At 44.7% G+C, this 23457-nt stretch overlaps 2 protein-coding genes and 2 long non-coding RNA genes across 22 annotated transcripts; 2 read left to right on the top strand and 2 right to left on the bottom strand.

Moving 5' to 3' along the window:
* The first annotated feature begins 1024 nt into the window (after window positions 1-1024).
* LOC119317469 lies at window positions 1025-5119 on the top strand. 9 transcript variants are annotated; one of them, XM_037591935.1, is made up of 7 exons: window positions 1025-1462; window positions 1632-1702; window positions 2837-2886; window positions 3230-3354; window positions 3562-4017; window positions 4089-4169; window positions 4874-5119. In XM_037591935.1, the coding sequence occupies exons 1-5, from the start codon at window positions 1182-1184 to the stop codon at window positions 3635-3637; spliced, it is 603 nt and encodes a 200-aa protein (XP_037447832.1). In that variant the 5' UTR covers window positions 1025-1181; the 3' UTR covers window positions 3638-4017; window positions 4089-4169; window positions 4874-5119. The 9 variants fall into 9 exon arrangements, 3 of the variants coding, with proteins under 3 accessions (XP_037447832.1, XP_037447831.1, XP_037447833.1); XM_037591934.1 differs by having other exon boundaries at window positions 3230-4017; XR_005153626.1 differs by having other exon boundaries at window positions 1034-1462; window positions 1619-1702; window positions 2154-2886; window positions 3230-4017.
* A 2737-nt stretch (window positions 5120-7856) lies between these two features.
* LOC119317470 lies at window positions 7857-13690 on the bottom strand. 11 transcript variants are annotated; one of them, XR_005153638.1, is made up of 6 exons: window positions 12296-13684; window positions 11443-11596; window positions 11063-11309; window positions 10649-10742; window positions 10341-10407; window positions 7857-9383 (listed from the first exon to the last, which is right to left on the bottom strand). It is a non-coding gene; the product is annotated as an uncharacterized LOC119317470 (long non-coding RNA). The 11 variants fall into 11 exon arrangements; XR_005153637.1 differs by having other exon boundaries at window positions 10649-11309; window positions 12296-13690; XR_005153634.1 differs by having other exon boundaries at window positions 10341-11309; window positions 12296-12988; window positions 13058-13690.
* Window positions 13691-13909: 219 nt separating this feature from the next.
* Window positions 13910-14650, top strand: LOC119317471. Its single transcript, XR_005153641.1, has 3 exons — window positions 13910-13957; window positions 14056-14164; window positions 14491-14650. It is a non-coding gene; the product is annotated as an uncharacterized LOC119317471 (long non-coding RNA).
* Window positions 14651-21213: 6563 nt separating this feature from the next.
* On the bottom strand, window positions 21214-23385 carry LOC119317468 (E3 ubiquitin-protein ligase ATL4-like). Its single transcript, XM_037591932.1, has one exon. The coding sequence runs from the start codon at window positions 22749-22751 to the stop codon at window positions 21657-21659; it is 1095 nt and encodes a 364-aa protein (XP_037447829.1). The 5' UTR covers window positions 22752-23385; the 3' UTR covers window positions 21214-21656.
* Window positions 23386-23457: the final 72 nt, after the last annotated feature.

Here is a 23457-nt window from a genome sequence, read left to right as displayed (position 1 = left end):
ATCACATCCAACTGTTCTCACAACTCTGAACTATCTTATTATATCGAATATTTTGCTCCAGCCCATGCTTATAAATTGTATGATGTTTTTATCAATGTCTCGGTATTTAAATAGGCAATCTTTGTCCCGTTGCAATGCACGGGCATGATGTAATATCAGATTTTTTTTTTATGTTTTTGTCATTTCTTACCCTGGCAGTACAACTGTGTATACGGTACTCCGAGACTGCTAGCAAAGTGTCTTTTCTTTTAATTGTTTCTCCATGAAAGTACTATTTATCTCTGATATTGTGTGATGATCATTGAACAACTTAAATACCTTTTCAGTAATGACCCTGGATAAAGACGAAGCAGAGATCATAATCTTGGTGAAGGCATCTCAATGGAGATGGGATGGTATCGCGCAAGTGGATTTATTGGGCTGGCGCAATAGAAAAAAATTCTTGCTTGGTTTCTGTATTCTCTGTCCGATGTATTTTTATGTATTATTGACATGGAATAAACGATACCACTCAAAGTTTGAACTTACTCCATACATTTCATAACATGGTTGGATATTGCTGTCTTGTACATTGTGTTCCATTTTTTTTCATAATTATGTGCCCTTAATTTGTGTTTGCATTGCTTTTATACTTGTTTATTCATTTATGTCTTATATTCCTATTCATAGTCTATTCTGTGAGCAATTGTTTACTTTAGGGTTTAGAGTTTAGGGTTTAGGGTTTAAGGTTAGTGGTCTTAAATCCATATTTTTCATGGTTTACATTACGTGTGCATGATTGCGAGTATTAAATTAAATGTCTCATGATTTGATTTGCTGATTATATTGTTCTTGTATTAGTCAGGACGTGCATTGCACGTGAAAGCTTACTATCAAAAATAATAAGGTGTGCATCAAGAGCTAACGCTCACGATAGCCACGTGGCGCCAGGGATCGTGTGGAAAAGCTCGTTCCGTATTGGCGTATTCGTGTTGTTCCATTTTTGGTCCTGGTTGGCCCACCACATTACAGGAGAACGAGAAGAGCGCCTCGCGTTTGCTTCCCATTGCACGCAACTTCCCATCTCTCTCGTTCTTTCCACTGCAGCCGCCGCCGCCGCCGCTAGGGTTGCCGCCGCCAACACCTCCCCAAGCCGTATTCGCCACGACGGGTCTCAACCTGCCACGCGGAGTGACTCTCGGATGCGGACGCTCGAGGGCGAGGGAAGCGCCGCCGCTTTTCATGGGCGCCGGTTGCTGGTGGCGGCGGGAGGGACGAGCAGGCGTGCGGCAACCTCAAGCTTCTCCCATGTGCCTGGACACGAGCGGCACAAGGGGTTGAGGAGCAGGGGGCGATGCCAAGGGCGTGGAGCAGGGGATTCACAAGCAGATGCATATCATCAGCAACCCCTGAGACCTCGTGCAACATCAAGATGCTGGTGTCCTGCCTCCATTTGTTCGCCACGGTCGCTGCCTCATGTCAGGTACACATCGCATCTCCCTTCCTTCTCTTCTGGTCTGCTGTGGTTGAGTTCTACAAGGAGATGAGTTATTACTACTGAATTTCAGATCTAAAGTTGTGTGCTACAAAAAAAATTGTATAGCTTACCGATTCTTAATCTAAGAAGAATGTTTATCAGGTATTGCGCGCAGGTATATGGCGAGGACACAAATTTGGGTGTCCAGCTCCTTGCCTGCATGTGCAAAGAATTCAGAACCTGCAGGTATTTTTTATTCTTGATCTCTCCATACCTTGTGTTTCATTTTCTGAATTGAAGGAATTCATGTTTAATTTCACATGATATTCAAACAAATAAATACATGGTGTGTTGAATTGCTGAAATATGGAGGAAATGCTACAGCTTGATGACTATTACAATATAGTTAATTCAGAACTTCAGTTCTGACGACATGGGTCTTGTGGACTATATTGGCTACCAGTACAATTGAGCATGATTTACACTGTTTGACAACAAAGTTTTGTAAAAACTGCAGTATTTTAGCATGTTCGTATATCAACGTATTTTGCAGTAGCAGTAATGCAGAGAATGAATCTACAATAGTCCACCTATTACCAGTACTCTTACTTCTTCTCTTCTTCCTGAATAGTTTGCTCTTTTCTCATCCACTACTCTGTTTGATTTAGCCCCTATAATCTCATCTTTCATTGTGCAGATTATTTTGTGTATGTGACTACAAGGTGTTGGAAATCCAATCAGACTGTAGGAAAAGATATATTTCTTCTTATGCTCTTCGTGTAATCAATAGTTCTTTTTTCTTCTGCTGGGTAGTTGGGGGTTTGTTTTGGGATGTTTCACCAAACTTAGGGAAGACCTTGTCAAGCTTATTTGGGGGGGCACCAGGGTGAATTAATCCTGATCCTAGCATAAGTACAGTCAGGAATTACATCTTTTGTGGCCAGCAGGAACAGTGTGGTGTCCTATTTTTTGCACTCTGGCGTTTTCTGTACTATTGCCAGAACATATACTATATTTGCTAGCTCTTGTTGTTACCTCATTTTATCCTATGCTTCTCTCAAATCAGCTATGAATTACAAACGATAATAGATCTCATGATGATGATGGTGGAGACTGTTGGTACTTTAGGTGATATATGCCTCATCAAAACTGAACATTTATCAATTTTGATGCATGGCTGTACGGGCTAACATTTTTTGTTTAAGGAAGCAACTATATAGTGTGTGCTGCAAGAATGTACATGCAATATATCTTGTGCATTGCAGACATAGGAACGCTTGATTGTCATGAGTGTGTCTCAATTGGTTCTTTATAATACAGTACTAGAGTTCATTTAGAGTATTAGTGGATGATAATTTCCTTCCCTCATATTTAAAACAGTGCAGCAGATGAAGCCAACGCGGACGATGATTAACTTCTCTGACCTTATGGTAGGTTGAATCTGAATCACATTGATGGGTGAACTTCCTTGTAGTCCCTTTTCCTGAAACTATAAGACAATGGCTTAGCCTGATGTTTTGGTAGTTGTGTAAGCTGAAACATGATGCTAAGCCGAACAATTTATTGTCGTTTTTTTCGCATGAGATCACATTTTGGTAGTTGCGAAGCCTAAACCATGATGCTTTCTTGCTGCTGTTGTAGCCTCTAATGAAATTGTGAGATAATGTAGTTAAGCTAAATTTCTTCTGTTTCAATAAGATAGATGTTGGTAGTTGCGTAAGTTGGCAGTGGTGGCTTTGATATATGATCTGCCTCGACTCGGGTCTCCTCCAGTCAGCGCCTATTCGACGACGGCGACGGCGAGAGGAGATGAAGTGGAGGCAACTCGAGGGCCTCCTAGGGGGCCTGGTCCAGTTCTCCCCCGCCGCCTCCTTTGCTCGATTTGGCGTCCAAAAAAGGTGGGTAATGCGACGAGTAATTTATATCAACTTTGTTATGCTCTCGATTGATTCTGCTGCCTTTTGCTGCTTTGGGTCCTGTTGTGGCGTGAGTGGGATTCGGTTCCACGCCAAATCAAGCAGTCTACTCTGGCTGAGTAGACTAGCAGGTCCATCCATCCATGTACGCCTTTCTTTGCCTGAATTTTTTCAAGGGATCGGTGGCAGCGAGATCCGCAAGGAGAACGAGGTGGCGCCGCAAGATGGCAAGAACGGTGCGGCAGCGGGGTGGGCAAGAAGATGAGGGGATTTAGGAGAGGGTGGAGGCAACGACAGTTTGCAGCAAATAAATTAATGTCCATCATTGGTTGCAGGTGTCAGGATAACTAGCTACAGGTCATGTTCCAGAATCCCCCTTCCAACCTTCTCTCCCCATAGATTGAATATACTCCCTCGGTTAATTCTTTTTATCTGCTAATTTTTTCACAATTTCTTATTCCCTTCGTTAATTTGTAGGAGGAAAATTGTGCTGACGATCTTTTCTATACTCTCTGGATTTATGGTTTATTCATGGAAAGGGTGTAAAATAATGGGCAATGGTAATTATTTTGTTCCTGTGAAGCTCCAGGTTTGGCTGATTGCTCGGATGATGAGTATCATAACCCACACAAGAAATATAGAAAAGTAAGCTGGACTAGATGTACATATTCTTCAAGTGACTAACAATATGTAATAACCTTGCTACACAATTTCAGGGTAAAGCGAAGACACAGTCCATTTGGTTTGTCATTTTGAAGGCACAGATAGAAACAAGAACACCATATATGTTCTATAAGGTCTGCTCTAAATTTTGCGAGTCTCCGAAGACATGTGTTCTCTTCCAATAGTTTGTCTTTAAAAGTAATTGATGTGTCCACACAATTTATTTTCGATGATGTGCATGACACTTTCAGCAGAAAAAGAAAACAAAATCTGGGCACAAATTGTCTCTTCCCTCCTGTGTACAGAGATAAATGAATTCATAAGTCCCACAAAACTGCCGTGTGCAATTTGGCATCAATTTCTTTGCCACGATTTTTAAGAGAAAATGTATGTGTTGATTACTATTGAGCCTCTGGTTAATTGTTGAACCTGGAAATGTATGTGCATTACTTGACATTGTACATTTTATGTTTCATGGTATTCCAGAGCCCCATCTAGCTTAGCTTGTCGGCAGTATTGGACAAAATAAATAGATATTTTGACTTTGATAAATCAGGAGAGGTCCATCTCAAGAGTGTTGTGGTTATGTTTAATGTACTCTTGTGCGCGAGATTTTTACTGTGTCCCTAGCTTTGTACATTGTTCCTATGAGTTGTTCATGTTGTTTAATAAAACTTATAATGATGCACTGTAGTTCAGTTTAGTTTGTTAGTCTCTTCGATATGTCGTGCAACAACCATTCAACAAGGCTTTGTCTTTCAAGCTGTGTTATTAGAGGCAATGCTTCATGATATTCGTTGATACTTTAAGTGCTAATATCTTTGCATTTTATTTGTAGGAGGAGCTTTGAAAGTTTGTCAGGGCGGAGAAGATGGTTCTCAAGTATGCTACTATCATTGACTAGTAGAATGCCCGTGCGTTGCCACGGGCTTTTGAATTTTTTACTGGTTATGTATATAAACATAATGCATGTCAAATTTCATATGTATAGAAAAAAATTTGGTGTTGGATAACATAACAATGTTGCTCTGGTTGTATTTGTTCTGACAGCTTTATCTCTTATAACATTGGTTCTTAATTTTAAGGTCACATGTCTTATTTCTCGCACCCCATCAACAAGGCAAAATTGCCTCTCCCTTCACCCTCTTTTATGTCGGTCTACTCCTTTCTCTAGCTTTGGTGTCATCACTTTATGTCTACTCCTTGCTCTAGCTTTGGTGTCATCACTCTATGTCACTCCATACAGTTTCATTATGACATGACAAGCTAACTCTTACTATGCCTTCTCGCAAAAAAAAATCTCTTACTATTCTTGTCATTTGTTATTTTTATCGATCGGCAACGCTCATATAGGTGTGTGTTTATCAACTATTTGGATTTTGGACTATCAGGCCATTAAAAAAAATGCTTCCCATGATTTTCTTAAGATGAACATATTTTGCCATTTTCTGGTCAAAGCAAGCGTAGCAAAAATATAGTGGTTTTGGAAGATGAAAACACAATATGCATGAACTCTTACTAAAATCTGATGATGACATATAGAAAGTGAAGATAGTTCCATATGTACATGCTTGCCCACCAAATGAAATTTGAACCACATAGACATGTGAAAAATAATCTAAGTGTATATTGATGCCATCAAAATCTTAGTGTGAACCTTACGGAACAAGTATTGAACCAATTGATCTTTCTTTCAAAAATTTAAAATGCGTTGACAAACTCTGATGTCTTTCTCCCACATCACTACATACTTAGCGATCATCATGTCCATTTATCCACATGCAAGTCGCACCCGAAACACAAATAGATAAAGTTTGATGATGGTATTCATCTTCCTTCACTACTTTTCTGTTCGGTCTTCATAGATGCCTTCGGCTCGCTGTACCTTCTTTCTTATGTGTGCATATCTTCTAACTCCAAAGAGAATTGTTGTCGTGCTTTCGTTGTTTGCGATGAGAAATGGTACACGTGAAAGGCAAACTTTAATATAGGTAATGAAGGAGGACATGTCACAATCACAATATCCCTGTAACCCACACTAACTAATGTGAACAAATGTGCAATCAAATTTGCCTCCGACTTCACACCAACCAATGCCTGAGCAGGGGTGAAGGGTTTAGAAAAAAGTTTAGAATGTAAACAAAACATATATCAACCATGCTATGAGATTTCAAGAAAAAAAATTAAACATAGCTTATTAAAAAAAAGTACCGTTCACCTATTAGCTCTATATAAATTTGTCATTTCGGTTTCCCAGGCTTATAAATTTTGCAGAACAGACATACTCCATGGGAAGATGATAAGTTGATCATCATGATTGTTTATATTTTGGATGACCGGCCGAGCGCTCGGCCAGTCGCCCCTTGCTCGCTAGCCTTTTTACACGGAAGCGACTGGGCAGATGCGTTCATGGGCCTCAAGCGAGATATCTCTTTTCTTATATCTCCCACACAACCTTTTTTTTTCTTTGCTTTTTTCTTCTTCCTCTTGACTTTTGCTTCTTTGCATCCTTACGCAACCCAGCCATCCCTTGCTCCTTTCATCATTCTTAGGAAAGCTACAACCGACGAGTCCCGGTGTTGCAACCTTCATCGCCTTCTGCTACGACCTACAACGGGAATTGCTGCAACCATTCATGTTGATAGCGGCAATGACAATTTTTGCTTCAACCGTTATCGGTATTTGCTATGACCGGCGATTGGAATTGCTACAACCATTCATGTCGATGTCGCGACCTGCGGCCCACGATAACGACGACAATGATTTTGCTTCAACCTTTGTCAGCTTTTGTTACGAGCGGCGATGAGAATTGCTACAACCATTCTCACGTTGATGATGTGACCCACGACGGCGAAAACAATGGTTTTGCTTCAACCTTCATCGACTTTTGCTACGACCAGCGATTAGACTTGCTACAACCATTCACGTTCACAATGCGACCCATATGGCGGCGGCGGCATTTTTGTTGCAACCGTCATCTAATTTTGCTACAACCATGAAGGAAAGTGCTACAACTGGCAAGGCCGGGAGCTGCAACCGGCACATGCGGTGGTACAACCGGTGGCAATTGTTAAGTACCTTTACTCTTAAGTATGAGCTAGCAGCTCTCTCTTAACAGAGTAACAACAAGCATGTGATTACACATTCTCCTCGTATGTACATAGCTCAGGACTCGTATACAAAATAGATGTGTTATCCTCTCTGTTACTTTCCCAACCCCTATTACTCATTTCATCTTATTTCTGATGGCAAAGCACATATACAACCTCGTAGATAGAAAAACAGGTATGTCATATAGAGATAAGAACACACCGGAGATTTATGTGGACATGGTGCATTTTCATCAATAAAGTTACGGAAAGAAAGAGAATAGCTCAACCAGAGATTTGCAGAAAAGATATTAGCGGATACAAAGGTCGTATGTTGTGTCTGGGTGAGTCGGACAATGTTTCAAACATTCAACCGATGTTGGACTTGACGGGATAGGCATCATGCTTTAAAAAGGGGTCACAATCTAGCGTGGATGAAATGGTGCCTGATAATCCTGTGCACTTGTCCTCTGAAGTGTAGGTGTAGCAGGCTAACATGTCAAGGAGAGAAATCAGCATCAAGATGAAACCTACATCATCTCTCAAAGGAAACATGAACAAAATCATGATGATACAAATAAGATCCCTCCAGTCAGGTGAACACCTTATTTAACTATATGTATTCACACTCAGAGACTCCTACAAAGATATATACAGATTCACCAAATGACCAAGAACTGATGCTAAAAAGACACGCCAGCGAGCACAGAAATTTGAGTTGCTCAACAAAACTCGACGAAAAGACAGGCCAAGCTTCCAATTTCAAAACTAATTGAAGTGATTCTAAAAAGACACGCCGTAACCCATACCGAGCTTCCAATTTCAAAACTGCCTCAGAATCGATGGAAAAACATGATATTTTTTTCAAATTCCTTGAAAAATTATTTGTTCTGTAATTAGTTCTCATACAACTCAGTATACGTTACACGGTATGGTTAACCTTCCAACTTTCGAGGGTAGTGACGAAAAGTCGTGGTACATCTTCAGCTCCACCCCCAGTCATGGCGAGCTTGCTGTCATCTATGGAGCTGCACATGGTCTCTTGAAACATGGTGTGAATAAAAAATCAGAAGGTGAGAACAAGTATTAGCTGCAAATAATCTATAATTAGGTGCCCATGCGTTCCAACGGGGCCATAAATTTTCAGTGGTTCAACATCAATTGTGTCAAACATATCCCTCATAATACTATCCAATTTATTTTTCAAACATCGTAGCTTTAAGGAGTTGCACACTGAGTAATAAAAATTGAAATAATATTTAATGAATAAAAATATATAGTTTTGAGAATGTCCCTCATTATACAAGCATTACTGAAAACCAGGATCTTATTATCGGTTGGAAATTCTTGTAATACAGTCTTGACTGAATGAAGTTATCATGGCTCTACTTTTGGTAGATTCTTGATGCCTTCTACAAGATAGCATGTGACTATATAGCTTGATGGTTCAACAAATGATACCGACCAGGCTAATTAATGCAGAAACTACATCAAATTTTCTCACGAGAACTGGACCCAAGTACACCATATAGGAAATCAAAGGTAAACTCTATATGACCAGCAATAACCGATGGAAGGATTTCCATCTAATTCAGCCACACACACCACTTAGCAAAGACCTCAAATAAAAGCATGCTAGAAACCTACTTATAATTGTAATGAAATGCACATGTACTAAAACTGTGTACCAAATTTACATGCACATTTATTCTCTAGACATATCATTCTACTCCCTCTGTTTCTAAATATAACTCTTTTTAGATATTTCAACACATGCTACATACGGATGTATATAGACATATTTTAGAGTGTAGATTCACTCATTTTGCTCAGTATGTAGTCCCTTATTGGAATCTCTAAAAGACTTATATTTAGGAACGGAGGGAGTAGTTTCTACAAGAAAAGGGTAAGTTAGTCTAAGAATAATACACCATGACCAAATCTTGTCGGAATCATTTTTATTTCAAACTATCAAGTTACTTTCCTCTTGCATTGATGAACACAAATATCACACGGATGGCCCGCGGACACAGCATATCCGCACAGGCGACCCGCATCACACCAAGCCCAACACAACAGGACACACCCTGCAATGAACAGAGGAATCTAATGGAGAATCAGCAAATATGATACCCCAAGATCTTACCTGACATATCAAAGGCCACCACGGAACCAGCATCATCCAAGCGAACATGAAAGCCATCATCCTCAACGCTCCTTTATTTTGCAGGACAGGTTTTGACACATCATGAGGTGTCTCTGTAAACAGAACAAGACCAAGATCAACACATCACACCACATGCCTGCAAAATTCGGAACAAGCAAATCTAATTCAAACAGAACAGAACGAGGGCCATCTTATGCTAACTATTCTGAAACAAGTCATCATTTGAAAACAGGTAAACTTCTTATGGTGCATCACGTCATGTTGACTTCACTCTGACAGTAAATAGGAACATAAATAAAAAAACTGTGAGGGCACAGGAGAGATTGGGAAGGGGGGGGGGGGGTCATCGTCGACCATGGCCAGAGCCGGGTACACTAAATTAGTAGGTCCTTCTTTACACAAAAGCGTAAAAAGTGAGGCAACATACATATTAAACTTGCATGCAAATATGTGTAATAAGAAAGATTGCATTTGTAACCGTCTAGAGTGGTTCGACATTTTTTAAATCACCTCTTTCCTTTTGTTTCTAGTTAGTCCTCAAATCCATATATACAACTTGTACCCAAAGCATTTATACATCTTGTACGAAATATTAGAAGGCTAGATCTTCTACCAGTTCTATATGGAATTTTGCAAGACATGGAGCTCAGAACAGATAGCAGCAAGAATAGGATATGCAATTAGGCATTTAGATAGTAGAGTTGTTATTAAATCAGTTGTGATACTCACTACTCAGAACCTAACTAAGAACTGCAGTAACTGATCCTAGCTAGGCTAGCCTTTTCCTAATGATATCTTATTATTAAAAACTAAAGCCTTCTCCAATAATTGCAGTAACTTGGTCATCACAGCCACATTCTTAAATCAGATACATACTTTTACGGTTGATTTAACTATGATGATGCAGTGGACACTCCGCACTTAACAACACAAGTTAAGCATAGGAAATTAAACAACTCGGTTACTTGACATGCAGCGAGAGAAAAGTAAATTCACCAGTGAGCGAAGGAGAAACTTTGGACCATAAATAATAAAGAACAAACATATACCATAATTCCATGGGTTCAACTCGTCGTCACCTTCCTTCGGAGTTCAGACTCCTCAAATGTGTCATTGCTGAGGCATGGGCAGGTTAGATAAGACATCAAAAGGAGGATATATTGTGAAAGAATGAGAAAAGAGTGCATACTTTTCCTCTGTACAGAATCAATTGCATAAGAGATGAAAATACCGATTTATAACTTTCTCTCCATGCTATTAAATAATAAATATAGATGTACCAAAGATGCAATTCAGAGAAGGAAAACTGTAAGAAGAACACAGCTGCTACGACCACAAACTCTCCCGTTTCACCTACATGATGTGCGTCCACTCCCACAATTTTCCCCTTACTCTGGTGAGGCCGTCGTTACCTCCAAATGTTAGGTTGCCATCACGGATAAATTGGCATACTGCACACAAACATATGTGATAAAAGTTCCCGTGATCTAACAATACAGAGATAGAGCAACATGGAAAATAAAATATCATGTTTCTCAGCTTCAAATATCTGCAGTTTAAAAAAATGGTGATAGCCGTACCACATTTTTCAGACTCACGTCCATATTGAAAATAATTCATGCATTGAGGAACACCACAGAAAGTAATTTGGAATGCAAGAAAAACTAACAGCAAGCGACGGCGACATGGATGCCACTGACGCATGCACGAAACAGTCCCAACCATGCACAGCTTGCCAAGAAACTTTCTGTCAAAACCAGGGTGTTGGTACCTTGAGCAACGACACGCTTTGATTGGCAAGTGCCCAATCCAACTCCTTGTGGCCACCTCGGCCGCCGCATGGACGCACGCCCCTAGAACCTAGGGGCGTTCCGAATGACATCCTTCCCACTTCCCGAGCAAGATGGTCAGCCACCGTAGCTTCTCCATGGCGAATCCTTTCAAAGGCGCTGCCGACAACGTCGTCCCTATGGCGTTACTCCTTTCTCCTCGTGCCTTTTGCTCCATTTACCTCCTTCCTATGAAATGTTTAGTAACAAGATAATTTCAGTAAAATAGTCAGTAAAAAATAGATTTTAGTACAAGAAAAATGAATATCTTGACAAAGTTTTAGTAGAAATTAAATCTCCATACAGTAAGATATTTCAGTACCTTCTGAAAGAGTAGTACAAGGGCAATCATCCAGGCAAACTGAACAATATCATCACAAGTATGAAGCTGAACCTTTAGTTGCACCAGATGACTACCCTTGTCACCTCAAGATTCAAGCCTCCTCTTATCCTCTTCTCCAACCATGCACTGAAAACTGCACAAAATGCAGAAAATGTACATTAAACCAACCTTCATCAATAGATCTTTTTTGAACGATGGTCGACTCTGTACATGGTCCAGAGATTGGATCATAATGAAAACTAAAATATTGGGTTAGCCTTTCCCATAAGTTTTTTGAAGAAGAAAATCAGAAGCATCAGTACCTACTACATGGAAAACAAATCCCTTTAGAAAAGGTCTGCATGTAGATTATGATATTATCCTAGCTTCTTTATGATTCAGATTTTAACCGTATTCAGGACAATATCAGTGGCATCTCAACGATCTAGTTAAATACCTAGACCAAAACTCAATGAAGAACCACAAATCAGTCGAACCTAAACATGAAACTTTGGAACTCGCTGACTTTATGTCAGTCTAGCAGTAATAGTAGTACGAGCTCTGGTAGAAAATGTAACTCGCAAGGTGCATATAGATACGCTGATGTCTTCTTTTTGTTTCGAAGAGAATGCTTGTGAAGAGAAGATACAAAGGATATGATAAAAACATTTTCATGTAATAAAACTGCAGCCAACGAAGTAGATAACTGCATAGGCTATGCACTGTAATCGTGGCAGCAACCCAGCAACAGCAAATACCATATATCAGTTGATAGCGTCAAAAATAACCCAAGAATTACACGTTGCTGGGTTAAGTCTCATCTTCTTCCATATAACAGCTCTGCATAATATACCTGGGGTAAGTCTCATCTTCCTCCATTACCCTGCCGAGGGAAACACCAAATAAAAACTTCTAGACCGTCAGAATGAAGCTTCACCATTACCCTGCCTTCATGCACGACATAACATTAATTTGGCATGTATTATCTGAAAGTCAAACTTACGTATACGCATCTCCTGTAATATTAAAAAAAAGAAATTAGTATCCTTTAATTGTCATAAGGAACATGTATGCAGAGGTAAAAAGTTGTCTGCAGCCAGAGAGAACCATAGAATTATAACCAAAGAATAATTTTGCAATTTGTCAACAATCTCATGAATCATAAAGGATCAATAGCTATACGTACAAAATAAATTGAATTGGCTATAATGCATTCAACATGAAACTAAATGTGCCTGAGATTGGGGACTTATTGGAGATACCAAATCTGATTTGAGCAATAAGGGTTATAGAAGAAAAGATACATAATGTTGACAATAAATTACATGAAACACCAGAAATTTAAACCTGATTATAAGCAGACGCCATGAACAGCATGAATCGAATTCAAGAACAAACCTGAAACTATTTGATGCCAATCAATATCTTGTATACAACATCACGACACCAGAGTCTAATATTCTTAACAATTTGGTCACTGCGGCCCCTAGAGTATGTTGCATCTTAGCGTGCTCACCAACCTTCTCAATCCAGAGCACCTTCTCCGCTGGCGGGTTAGTTAAAGAAATTGAAGCAGCGCACAAGGAAAAAAAAAGACACACTCAAGCAAACATACCTGAAGTCACGACGGCTGTCTCGCTACCCATCTTGTCGTTTGACAACAGCGACAGCCGGAACCTCCATATTGTCCACCTGCAGCGCCCACATCTATTGAAGGAGGCCGCTAGCGGGGGGAATGGAGGGAGGGGAAGGGGGTGGTGTGCACCTACGGGTTGGGGAGGGGAGATCAGCAACAACAACATGGCTAGGACATGGGTGGCTGGTCAAGGGGATGACAGATCGAGGTGGGGACTGGTGGCCATGGCGGCAAACATGACCGAGGAGGCGTGACACGAGCAGAGCAGCGAGCAGCGCGGGTAAGTCAGTGGTGGCAGCGACGTGACCTCTTACGTCAGCGGCGGTGATCCCGTACTGTGGAGGCGACTCCGTACGTCGGCGGCGCGATATCGCACGAGATCCGGCTGTGAGATCGGCGGCGGCGGCTGTGAGATCGCATGAGATCGGGCTGTGAGATCCGGCTGCGTCGGGCCGGCGGAGCAGTAGGGGCGGTGTCGGAGCGGGAGATGGGGGCGGCGGCGGAGAGCGAGGAGAGGGAAGGATAGAGGTCGCATAGGGAGGGGTGGATCGAGAGGATCGGCGGCGCTGTGTGCTTGTGACCTCGAGGGGATCGATAGGGTTTTTTTTTGTTGTGTGTTTTTTTGCCTGCGGGGTGGGTTAACCAGCGAAAGTGGTGGAACGAAAATAAACCAGAAGAGGTGGGACGAAAATTAACCGGCGGAGACTACCAACTAAATAAAACATAGATGTTGTGTGGAAACACTAAAGATTTGTGAAACTGCTTGCCACTGTCTTATTTGTACCTGCAATTGTGTTTATACAGGACAGAGTTCTGCCGTTTCAGTGGTGCCAAGATATACCCGGGGAATGCATCAGATTCGTCCATTCAGACTCTCGAGTAAGCTTGTGTGCCCATATCGATAGTGCACATGGAATTAAATAAGTAGAAGTTTGCTAAAATTATGCTGCGCATTCTTTGTCTATATCCGAAATCAGGTCTTCCTTTTTTTCAACTCAAAGTGCAAGCGCTATTTCCACAACCATCTTAAGCCTGGTAAGCTTATATGGAATGCCATGTACAGGAAGCAGCACAAGAACGTACATGGTAACAAGCCAATTCCCTTAAATGATATACTCCATATACTTCAACATATGTTTCATAATCTTAATAGTATCTCCTATAGTTACCACACTGTGTTAGTTAGTCTGCTCTTTGTTCACAAGATGAATGATCTATATTACTTAATCATGTGTAATTTTCTTTCCTTTTGCTCTGTTGCAAGTGGATGTATAGTTTGCCAGTTTTCATCTCTATTTAGATGTGTTTTAACCAAAACTCCCGAGTACTTGCTTGCTTTGTCTTTTTAAGCAACTACAAATTGTATGGGCATATGAAGTTGTGGCTTATAATTCTTCGTGGTGAGGTTGCAGTATATTCGTGTTGAGGCTGCAAAGAAGAGGCACCGCGCCATCAAGAGTCCTTATGGTCTCGCTGTTCATCGCCTCTGGACGCGCCATTGATGACCATAACCACCGTCCATGCATAGAATCCATGTGTCGTGTTTCCTGTTTCTCTAAGACCTTGTAGTTCAGTCGTATGATGTGAGGAAATATGCCTCTGCTTTATCATCTATATCATCGTTCATGTAACCTCTAAGAATCTGGTCTTTGAATGTGTTGCATTCGCACAACTGTCTTATTGTTTCACTTTTGCACAACTGTCTTATTATTTCAGTTAAAACTTGCACGGTATCAGTACTTCATCTCCTTGTGCCCCGAGTCTGATGGAATAACAACAAGTACTACCCACAGGAAAGTGCAAGGGGCGTGTCCAACCTAGCACCACCCAACTTTCGCTCAGACGGCGCGCCACGGGCGCGCCCCAACCACTAGTTGTGTGTAAAACTTTACGGGTTTCAGTTTGCTAAAGCCAGTCAAGCGTCTCTTATCCAAAAAAAATTCACATCCAATTTTCTAATCCTGGCAATTGGTCCAACAAACACTTGAACTAAAAATATTTATGTTTCCTAATGTCTGTAGAATGTTGACTAATTGCAATATGTACAATATCTCCGGTAATTCATGTTTGAGCCCGGGCACATTTGCACCTGATGAACAATAAATAAATAAGTTTTTGGCATCGAAGATGCTCGGGTGCAGAAGAAGCGCGCAAATTTTCGTGTTGTTTGGACATTCGAAGAGCTCTAGGCAAAAAAAAAGGGTCCAAATAGTGTTCTCTTTCGAAGTTTCATCTTTCTTTTGCGAGAAACTTCCAATCTATTCATCTTCAATCATGACAGTGCAAAGAACAACAAATGTAATAAAAATTACAACCATGTCCGTTTTTCGAAGTTTCTTTGATAACCAGATTTTGTATTCTTTGCCGCGACCTCATCGAATGTCCAAATACCATGAACTTTTGCGCGCACATCACGTATTCGATCATCCTTTATGTCTGAAAAATTTCAGATTTCTATTTACTGTTTTATTTGATTTTACTATTCATACCCAGGCGCAGATGGGCCTAGGCACCGAATCGCCGCTCTCCAATACCTCGCACTTTCCTAAATATTATACATTGCCCTTTCACTTTTTTATTGTGATTATACTCTTTGCCATTTTGCTTTGCGGACTGTTGGTCGTAGATATCGTAAGTTAGGTAATAAAACATGACAGGAAACCAAGATTGCCTGTAGACCCTTGAATTTCATTTCCTACAATTCTTGCTGATGCTTTTGGATACGAAGTTCTGAACGTGGTCGTTCTGGAGTTTTCAGCAGAGGTAGGCGACAATTTTCCTTGGCATGTTTGTTGTAGTATTGGTTTCTGTCTCCAACTAACCATAGCCGGTACCAAGCTTCTTGTATGGATCATGTGGTTACTACACAGTACGTTGTCTGATATTAATCCTTTGTACAATCTGTACCATCAGTTCGTCAGCTCAAAATGAAAATTTAAGCAACATGGGCTGCCTTAGGGTACGTCCGTTTTCCTTCCCAACGTCCCCCAACGGATAGAAGTTGGCCCGTTTCCTTCCACCCTGGCCTCTCACACGCTGCTGTTTACTGCTCTGTGTACTAACCTCTAACCTTTGCGCCTGCTTTCAGTCTCAGGAGTACTTTTTACCAAGCTCCTCCCTTGGCAGAGAAATGCTCTTGCATAGGCCATAGCACCAGGACCGTGCTATGCTAAGCCTCATTCATGGTCACACCAACAAAATCAACGCAGCAGCTGCTGCAGATGCCGTTCTAGCCTACCTAACCCAGTGTCACCGCTCACCTCATCTTGGTTTCCACGGGAGACGCGGACGGAACTGGGAAACTCGGTGGCTGCTCAAACGGGACGCCACCATATCTAATCCAAGCGGCTTCTTGTTGGGTGCGAAAAGCTCCGCCATTGCGTTGTGTATGTCAGTTCTTGCGTGGCCTTGCTGTCCCGTAGCGTATGGCCGTGCCCGGGGATGCTGAGGGATCGGCCGTGGCGTTTGGCGACGTGAGAGAAGTAGGTCGCCCAACTGAATCGGCTGCGATCGCTAATGGCCAAATAGCCGTCGCGTCAATGGTGATGCTCCATCCTCGAGCCGTAGGCTGGTGAACGGGTCGTCGTCGTCGTCGCCGTCCTTGTCTTGATGGAAAACTATCTTGTCACCGTGCGTTTGGTGCTAGAATGTTTTGTTGTTACAGTGGATTGGTCCAATTCGAGCGTCGGGTATCTGGATGAATTCAGGCCGGTACTAAGCGGATACGAGCTGCGTGAATCTGTATAATTTGACATGAAACTATAGTAGACGGAGTATCTGGATGAATTCAGGTTGGTGGCGTGGCGGTCTCGTGGAGGATTTAAGGCATGTGCAGGACGGGACCCCGCGCTGTCTGTGGTGGTAGCGTCTGAGCTTTGGCACCACTACGTGTCGCAGGTCGGAGAATAGCCTCCTGCCCTGTGCAAGCGTGCAGTGTGCATACATACAACACTGATGATACACGGGCGTCGGCGACGGGTTCGCGCCTGTGCGTGCGTACGGTCAAAACGGGCGGGAGATCACATCGTCTTTAACCTCTCACCAACTGCCCAGCCCCGACGTGTCCGCCATAAATACTCGCCATAATATTCCCAACACACAAAGCAAGGCGCGGTTCACTTCTTCCCTTGCCACCACGAGCGCCGGTCACCGCGCAAGCAAGCAGCAGCACCGCCCGGCGCATCCGATCAATTCAATACTCCTACAAACCAAAGAGGTTCTAGGAGGAGGTTAACGAGCGAGCGAGCGAGAGGGCATTCAAGGTGGTGATGGGAGTTGTTGGTCGCTACCGACGCTACGTGGTAACAAGCCTGCCGGCCGGTCTGACGCTGGTAGCTGCGACCGCTGCCGCTTCGAGCTTCAGGCCACCCGTCCAATTCAATGCGGCTGCAATGGCGATGCCTCCCCTTTCTCGGCGGCAACAGTGGCCGGAATGGAATGGATGCGCCCCGTGGGCCGTGTCACCGTGCCCTTTCAAAATTTCAGGCATGCATGGTGGATCCCCCCGTCTCCATCCATGGTTGGAGATTTCTCTTCAGTTCAGGTGGCATCGCCGGGCATGTTGTCATTGATTGCTCGCTCGGTCGGTCCACGTCCAAGAAGGAAGAACCGCTCATCGATCGATACTATACCACGATTCGAGTAATGGGATCCAGTGGTCTCTTGAACGTAAGTATCCATCGTCTCGGATTCATAAACAAGGACCACGGCTCCTGCAAAGTTCTGCTAAGTTGGTCGACGTCAAACACGATTGGAGCCAAGATCGAACCCTCCGCATTCAAGAGCAAATGGCCATACACAGCCAAGTAGGAGTAGTTCAAAGTATCTAAGTGCAACGGTATGACATGATCACAGGACAAAGGAACAGTGCCACGGTAACAAAAATGCAAATAGACTGATCATGTAGTGCTTTTCTTTTTCCAATCTAGACTAGACTTTTACTCGAAGCATTTTCTCCCTCACCTTGGTGGCTAGAACGAACTCTCCTCTTCAAACTTCACCTACAAGTCTGTGGATTCACCTCCCCTCTATCCGTCTTTTCAACGGCCAGTGGCGAGAAGGAGAATTCCGGTGCTTTCGTGCTTTTTAGTCCTCGTAGGTGCGATGTTCGGACAGATGGCGACGCTTCTTCTTTGAGTTTGTCTTCCGAACTCCGATCCTCCTTGAGTTCATCCATCCAGACGCAGTCGACAGATCTCCAACATAGATTTCTATTGTCTATTCAAGGGTTCAATAATGACGATTGCAGCTCCACGGCGTTGGTTCTTAGGGACACGTGCACGAAGATTTCTCGACTGTCATCAATAAGGTCAAGCCGGCTTCTATAGGGAAGCGGCGACAGCGGTGTCTCGACGGCTCGTTGTGACAGCCGTAGTGGTCGTTCAATGGTCTAGAGACCTCGATGTAATTTATTTTTTATGTTTGAGGTCCATTGATATCACCCCTTTTTCAATTATAAGATTTTTTGAATATTTCAGTACAGACTACATATAAACTAAACTGAATACGCAAACACACTAAAACATGTCTATATACATTCTATTTAAAAAAAGGTTAGAACAACTTATATTTCAGAATAGAGAGAGTACTTCTGATGAACATTTATAATACATATCTGTGTTTTTTTTACAGAAAGAAGGATTACCATCGTTTTATAAGCAAAAGATTCCCTTCGGGCTACTCCCCTCTCTCGTTCAGCTACCTCCACCCCAATGTCGCCTTTATCACTTTCCTTGCCTATGTCATGCATCACACACTCCCGCCGACACCCCGCAACCCCGCCGACCTCTCGGCCCACCTTGGCTTCACTCGCCAGCAAACGCTACAGCAAGAATCGTCGCATTCGTCGTCGTCGATCGGAAGCTCAAAGACGAGTACGACCACCGTCAAGCATCGTTTCATCAAAAAAGGAATCGGCGGAGGAGCACCATGACATAGAGCACCCACGCTCCAGCTAAATGGCGTCGGAAACACGACTACGCTAGTGACATCTTGAAAGCTAGAGTTCGGTCCTGACGAGCTTGCTCGGCTACGGACGAGCATGACTTCGAGGAGAATCAAGCTTGTCGACACCTAAAGACGATTCCCTCAGCCCTGCGTCCACCCACAACCTTGGCGTGGCCGCAACAACGTCTGCGGTAGCTCTCACCTCCTTCGACCGGCAAGTGTTCGACACATCGCCTAGGTTTTTTGTTTTGCTTTTCCCAATGTTTTCTATGGTATTTTTGCAATCAAGTTCATCATTGAATATTCCAATTCGTATATGAAGAGGTTGAGGGAGATGTTCTTTGTTGACTCTTTGCCTGAGGAGGAGGAAGAAGATGATGATGAATTGAGATGGCCATTGTCGTGATCGTTCACGTGGACTTTCGGAGACCAAGACTAGGATCATAGTTCGGCCATTTGTATATCAACCGTGATAGGGCCGAAGGCCATGCCAATCTTGTCAAGGGTTACTTCGCGCCCAATCCAGCATATCCGAAGAAATATTTCTTGGCGGTGATTTTCGGATGCATCGAAGTCTCTTCAACACCATTGCAAAAGATGTTGATGATCATGATCCTTGGTGTAAACTGAGAAGGAGTTCATCAGGATAAAATAAGTGTGAGTCCATTGATGAAGTGTGTCGCAACTGTTCGGGTGCTTGCCATTGGATGTTCAGCTGACACCATTGATAGGTCAGTACAAAGGGTGTTCCAAAATTCCAACCATCATTCTCAAGGTAATTGCGTCAGTGGATCTTTGGATTTGGCATTCATTCATTGGATTGCGTGAATCTCGTAATTGCATGAATGTGCTTTCAAGATCACCATTCTTTGGAAGGCTTGTTGCCGGAGATGCTCCAAATTGCAACTATGTTATCAAAGGCCATTAGTACATGATGGGCTACTACCTTGCAGATGGCATCTATCCTCTATGTGTCACATTTCTGAACACAATCTAGTGCCCTCAAAGCAACAAGAGATCTCATTTTGCAACACATCAAGACTCGGCAAGAAAGCGCGAATCAACCTGTGGTTGAGTTGGTTAGGTGGACAGTGGTATCCCCAACCCACCAGGGTTCAAATCCTGGTGCTCGCATTATTCCTGGATTTATTTCAGGATTTCCGGCGATACACTTTCAGTGGGAGGAGACGTTCCCGTCGACGACGAGGCGCCTACGGTGACTTCGTAAATCTCAAGATGATATGCCGGCTCAGTCTCTCGGAGGTGCTCATAGGGGTAGGGTGTGCGTGTGTGCGTTCATAGGGGTGAGTGTATGCGCGTGTATATGAGCGCTTGTGTCTATACTGATGCAAAAAAAAAGAGTCGGCAAGAAAGCATGTTGAGAGAGTTTTCTGTGGGATTTGAAATAGAATGCGATTGTTCGTGGCCCTGTCGAGTATTGGAAGACACATGCCCTCTAGCAAATCATGACATGTTGCATCTTCTTGCGCAACATAATCATCGAGGATGAGAAGGGGCATGCTAGAGAACTTTCCATACAGTTTCAGTGGGGTTCCTGTCAAGCTGGAACACAATGCAAACATGACACAAAGATTCCTCGTAGCGCATCGGAGTATCGAAAACCAAGAAGTTCATACCCAACTTTAAGATGATCTTGTTGAGCCCTTGCGGGCACTTCATAGCACTTGACTGGTGTGCTTTTACCATGCTTGCTATCCTGACTAATACTCCATTCGAACCCTTTCGTGTGTTTGAATTTGAATAGCTAAAAGTTGCAATGTTGTTGAATTGTGTGAACCTAAATTAACAAGTTCGGACTTAATATGCGTGCAAATGTGTAAATGAAATGGAGTATGCAAACCAAAAGATAGAAGAACCGGCAAAGAATTTTGTTCAGAGAGTTAAGTTTTATGACTTTGACTAGAAACCAACTCCTCAAACATGATGAGTCGAGCTTTGAGGGACAGAATTTTAGGAGCTCGGTCAGAGATGCCTAGGTGCAACGATATGACACGATCACACGACAAAGAAACGATGCCACGGTAACAAAAATGCAAAGAGACTGACCATGTAGCGATTTTTTACCCGGAAAGTATGATTACCACACCGTTCTATAAGCAGTGATCTCCGGTGGGAATGCATCCACTTTGATTCGATTTGGGATCAACTTTGGGAGCCGTATAATTCGCAGAAACGAGAAATGATCACAGACCCTGACCTAAACCTCGCAGCTGGCCCATGGGCATCCACGGACTGAGCACGCTTGACTGCGAGCCTGCGCGCGCACTACGGCCGTGGATCCGCATAGTTGACAACCACACGCGCACCACTCCCCGGAAAAGGATAGACAAACACGTCGCTGCACGCACGGCTTCCTGCCACCCGCCCACCATCTGAGCTCCATCGGCCACCGGACCGGAGCGCCAAAATTCCGGAGGAGAATGGTTCGAGGAAGACGACGACGGCGCAGCCCAAATCAACGGAAGCTTCGATCCAACAAAGCTCATCATCTGGCTCTGGGGCCGATTCTATTTTTACGTACATCAGAGTCCTAATATAATATGGAAGTCGACAAAAAAAACTTCAGGGGTCCGAAATTACAGACGGGCTAATTGTAATTATAATCCTCCTATTATACGCCTACGATCCAGCGGTACAGGCCCATGAGGCCCGCCTCGTCCTCGTCCGCCGGACGGGGCGCCGCCATGGCCGCCGCTTCGGGGTCCCACCGCCACGAGTCCTCCTGCCGGTGGCTGTGGTGGCTCTGGCTCCACCGCGCGCTCCACCGCCCCGAGAGGGACGACGCCGAGGAGGCCAGCCGGTCCACGTACTCCCGGAGCCACCCGCGCGACCCCGCCGCCTCCGCCAGCGCCTCGCCCGGGCCCTGCGGCGCGGCGCGCTGCCCGGCCACCGCCGACTTGGCCGCCGCCGCCGCGGGGCGCGCGATGCGCGCCACCACGGCCTCCACCTCCTCGTCCACGCGGTAGTCGAAGGAGCCGAGGGAGTATGTGCGGCGGTCGTCCCCCGCGGCGGACGAGCGTCGGTTGCTCACGCTGCCGATCTCGACGCGGAAGCTCCTGGACGCGTTGCTGCTGCTCCTCGCGTCCAGCGGCTCCTGCTGCGCGGCGGCGGCGGCGGTGTAGGCGGTGGGAAGAGGCGGGTGCGGGAGCGAGATGGCGGCGCGGCAGAGCGGGCAGGACGGCGTGTTGCGGAGCCACGCGTCGACGCAGGCGGCGTGGAACGCGTGGCGGCACGCCGGGAGCAGCCGCAGCTCGGCGTCGGGCACGAACGGCGACAGGCAGACGGCGCAGTCGGGGGAGCTCTTGGGCAGCGCCGCCAGCCCCGACGCCATGGTGAATAGCGGAAGCGACGCGATCAGCCGCTCCTTCTCGTCGTCGACCACCTCGCCCGCTGCCGCTGCCGCCGGGCCCGCCGCGGGTGTCTCCGAAGGGGCGGCCGCCTCGGCGTCGGAGCGGGAGGAGGCGCCGAGCGCCCTGGAGACAGCGGTCGGTGCCGGCGAGGACGTTTGGCGCGAGGAGAGGCAGCGGAGGAGGAAGTGGATGGAGATGGAGGCGCAGAAGACGAAGGCGAGGAGCGCGGCGATGATGAGGAGCGACGGGGAGAGGTTGAGCGAGGAGGAAGGTGGCGGCGGCAATGACGGCGGGGGGATGGTGACGGCGAGGGGGTCCCCGGCGTACGGCGGCGCGGGCGGCGGGATGGAGTCCATGGCGGGCGGAGATGCAGGAGGAGAGAGCGCGTGTTTAAGGCTCGGTAGCTGGCCGCGGTCTCGAGCCTTTTATGGGTTTTGGGGTGCGTGGCGACGGAGAGCTATGCTCATGCTACGCCATACTGCCGCCGTAGGCAGCGCAGCGGGGATGGAGAACTGGAAGGTAAAAAATACTGGCGGTTTCGCCATCACAGGAAGCAGGAATGTGAATGGCCTTCACAGTTTCTCCACCCACCCTTTGTCGTTCATCTCACCCATCTTTCCCTTGTGTTTTTGATTGACTATGCTCGTCTTTCTGCACTGCAATTGCACAGGTGGATCGTGTCAGTTGTCCGTATTATGCGAAATTGCACGAGACAGGTCAACCGTTCCTACTCCAATCGGCCGTGTGGAGATCACAAATCCTACTTAATTCGATCTTCACATACTGCCGCGTGATGTTTCAGCCTTGTTCTACTGCAGTACTGACACGGTGTATTTGGCGGATTGCACCGATAAGTCGTCCCAAGTGACGGGACAAACAGAGAGAGAGAGAGCTGACGCCCGCCCTTTTGTTTTGTCCATGGCCAGAGGTACTCCCTCCATTCGGAATTAGATGTCGCGACTGCTTTTTTGTGAAAACCCCCTTCATCTATCTCCGACCAAACCCGCGGTCCTCGCCCTCACTTTCTTCTCCGGCTGGCCGCCGCGGTCCGCTCTGTGCTGT

The sequence above is a fragment of the Triticum dicoccoides genome, chromosome 6A (genome assembly GCF_002162155.2).
Source record: "Triticum dicoccoides isolate Atlit2015 ecotype Zavitan chromosome 6A, WEW_v2.0, whole genome shotgun sequence".
Lineage (NCBI taxonomy): Eukaryota > Viridiplantae > Streptophyta > Magnoliopsida > Poales > Poaceae > Triticum > Triticum dicoccoides.
This window is presented reverse-complemented; position numbering and strand designations above follow the sequence as displayed.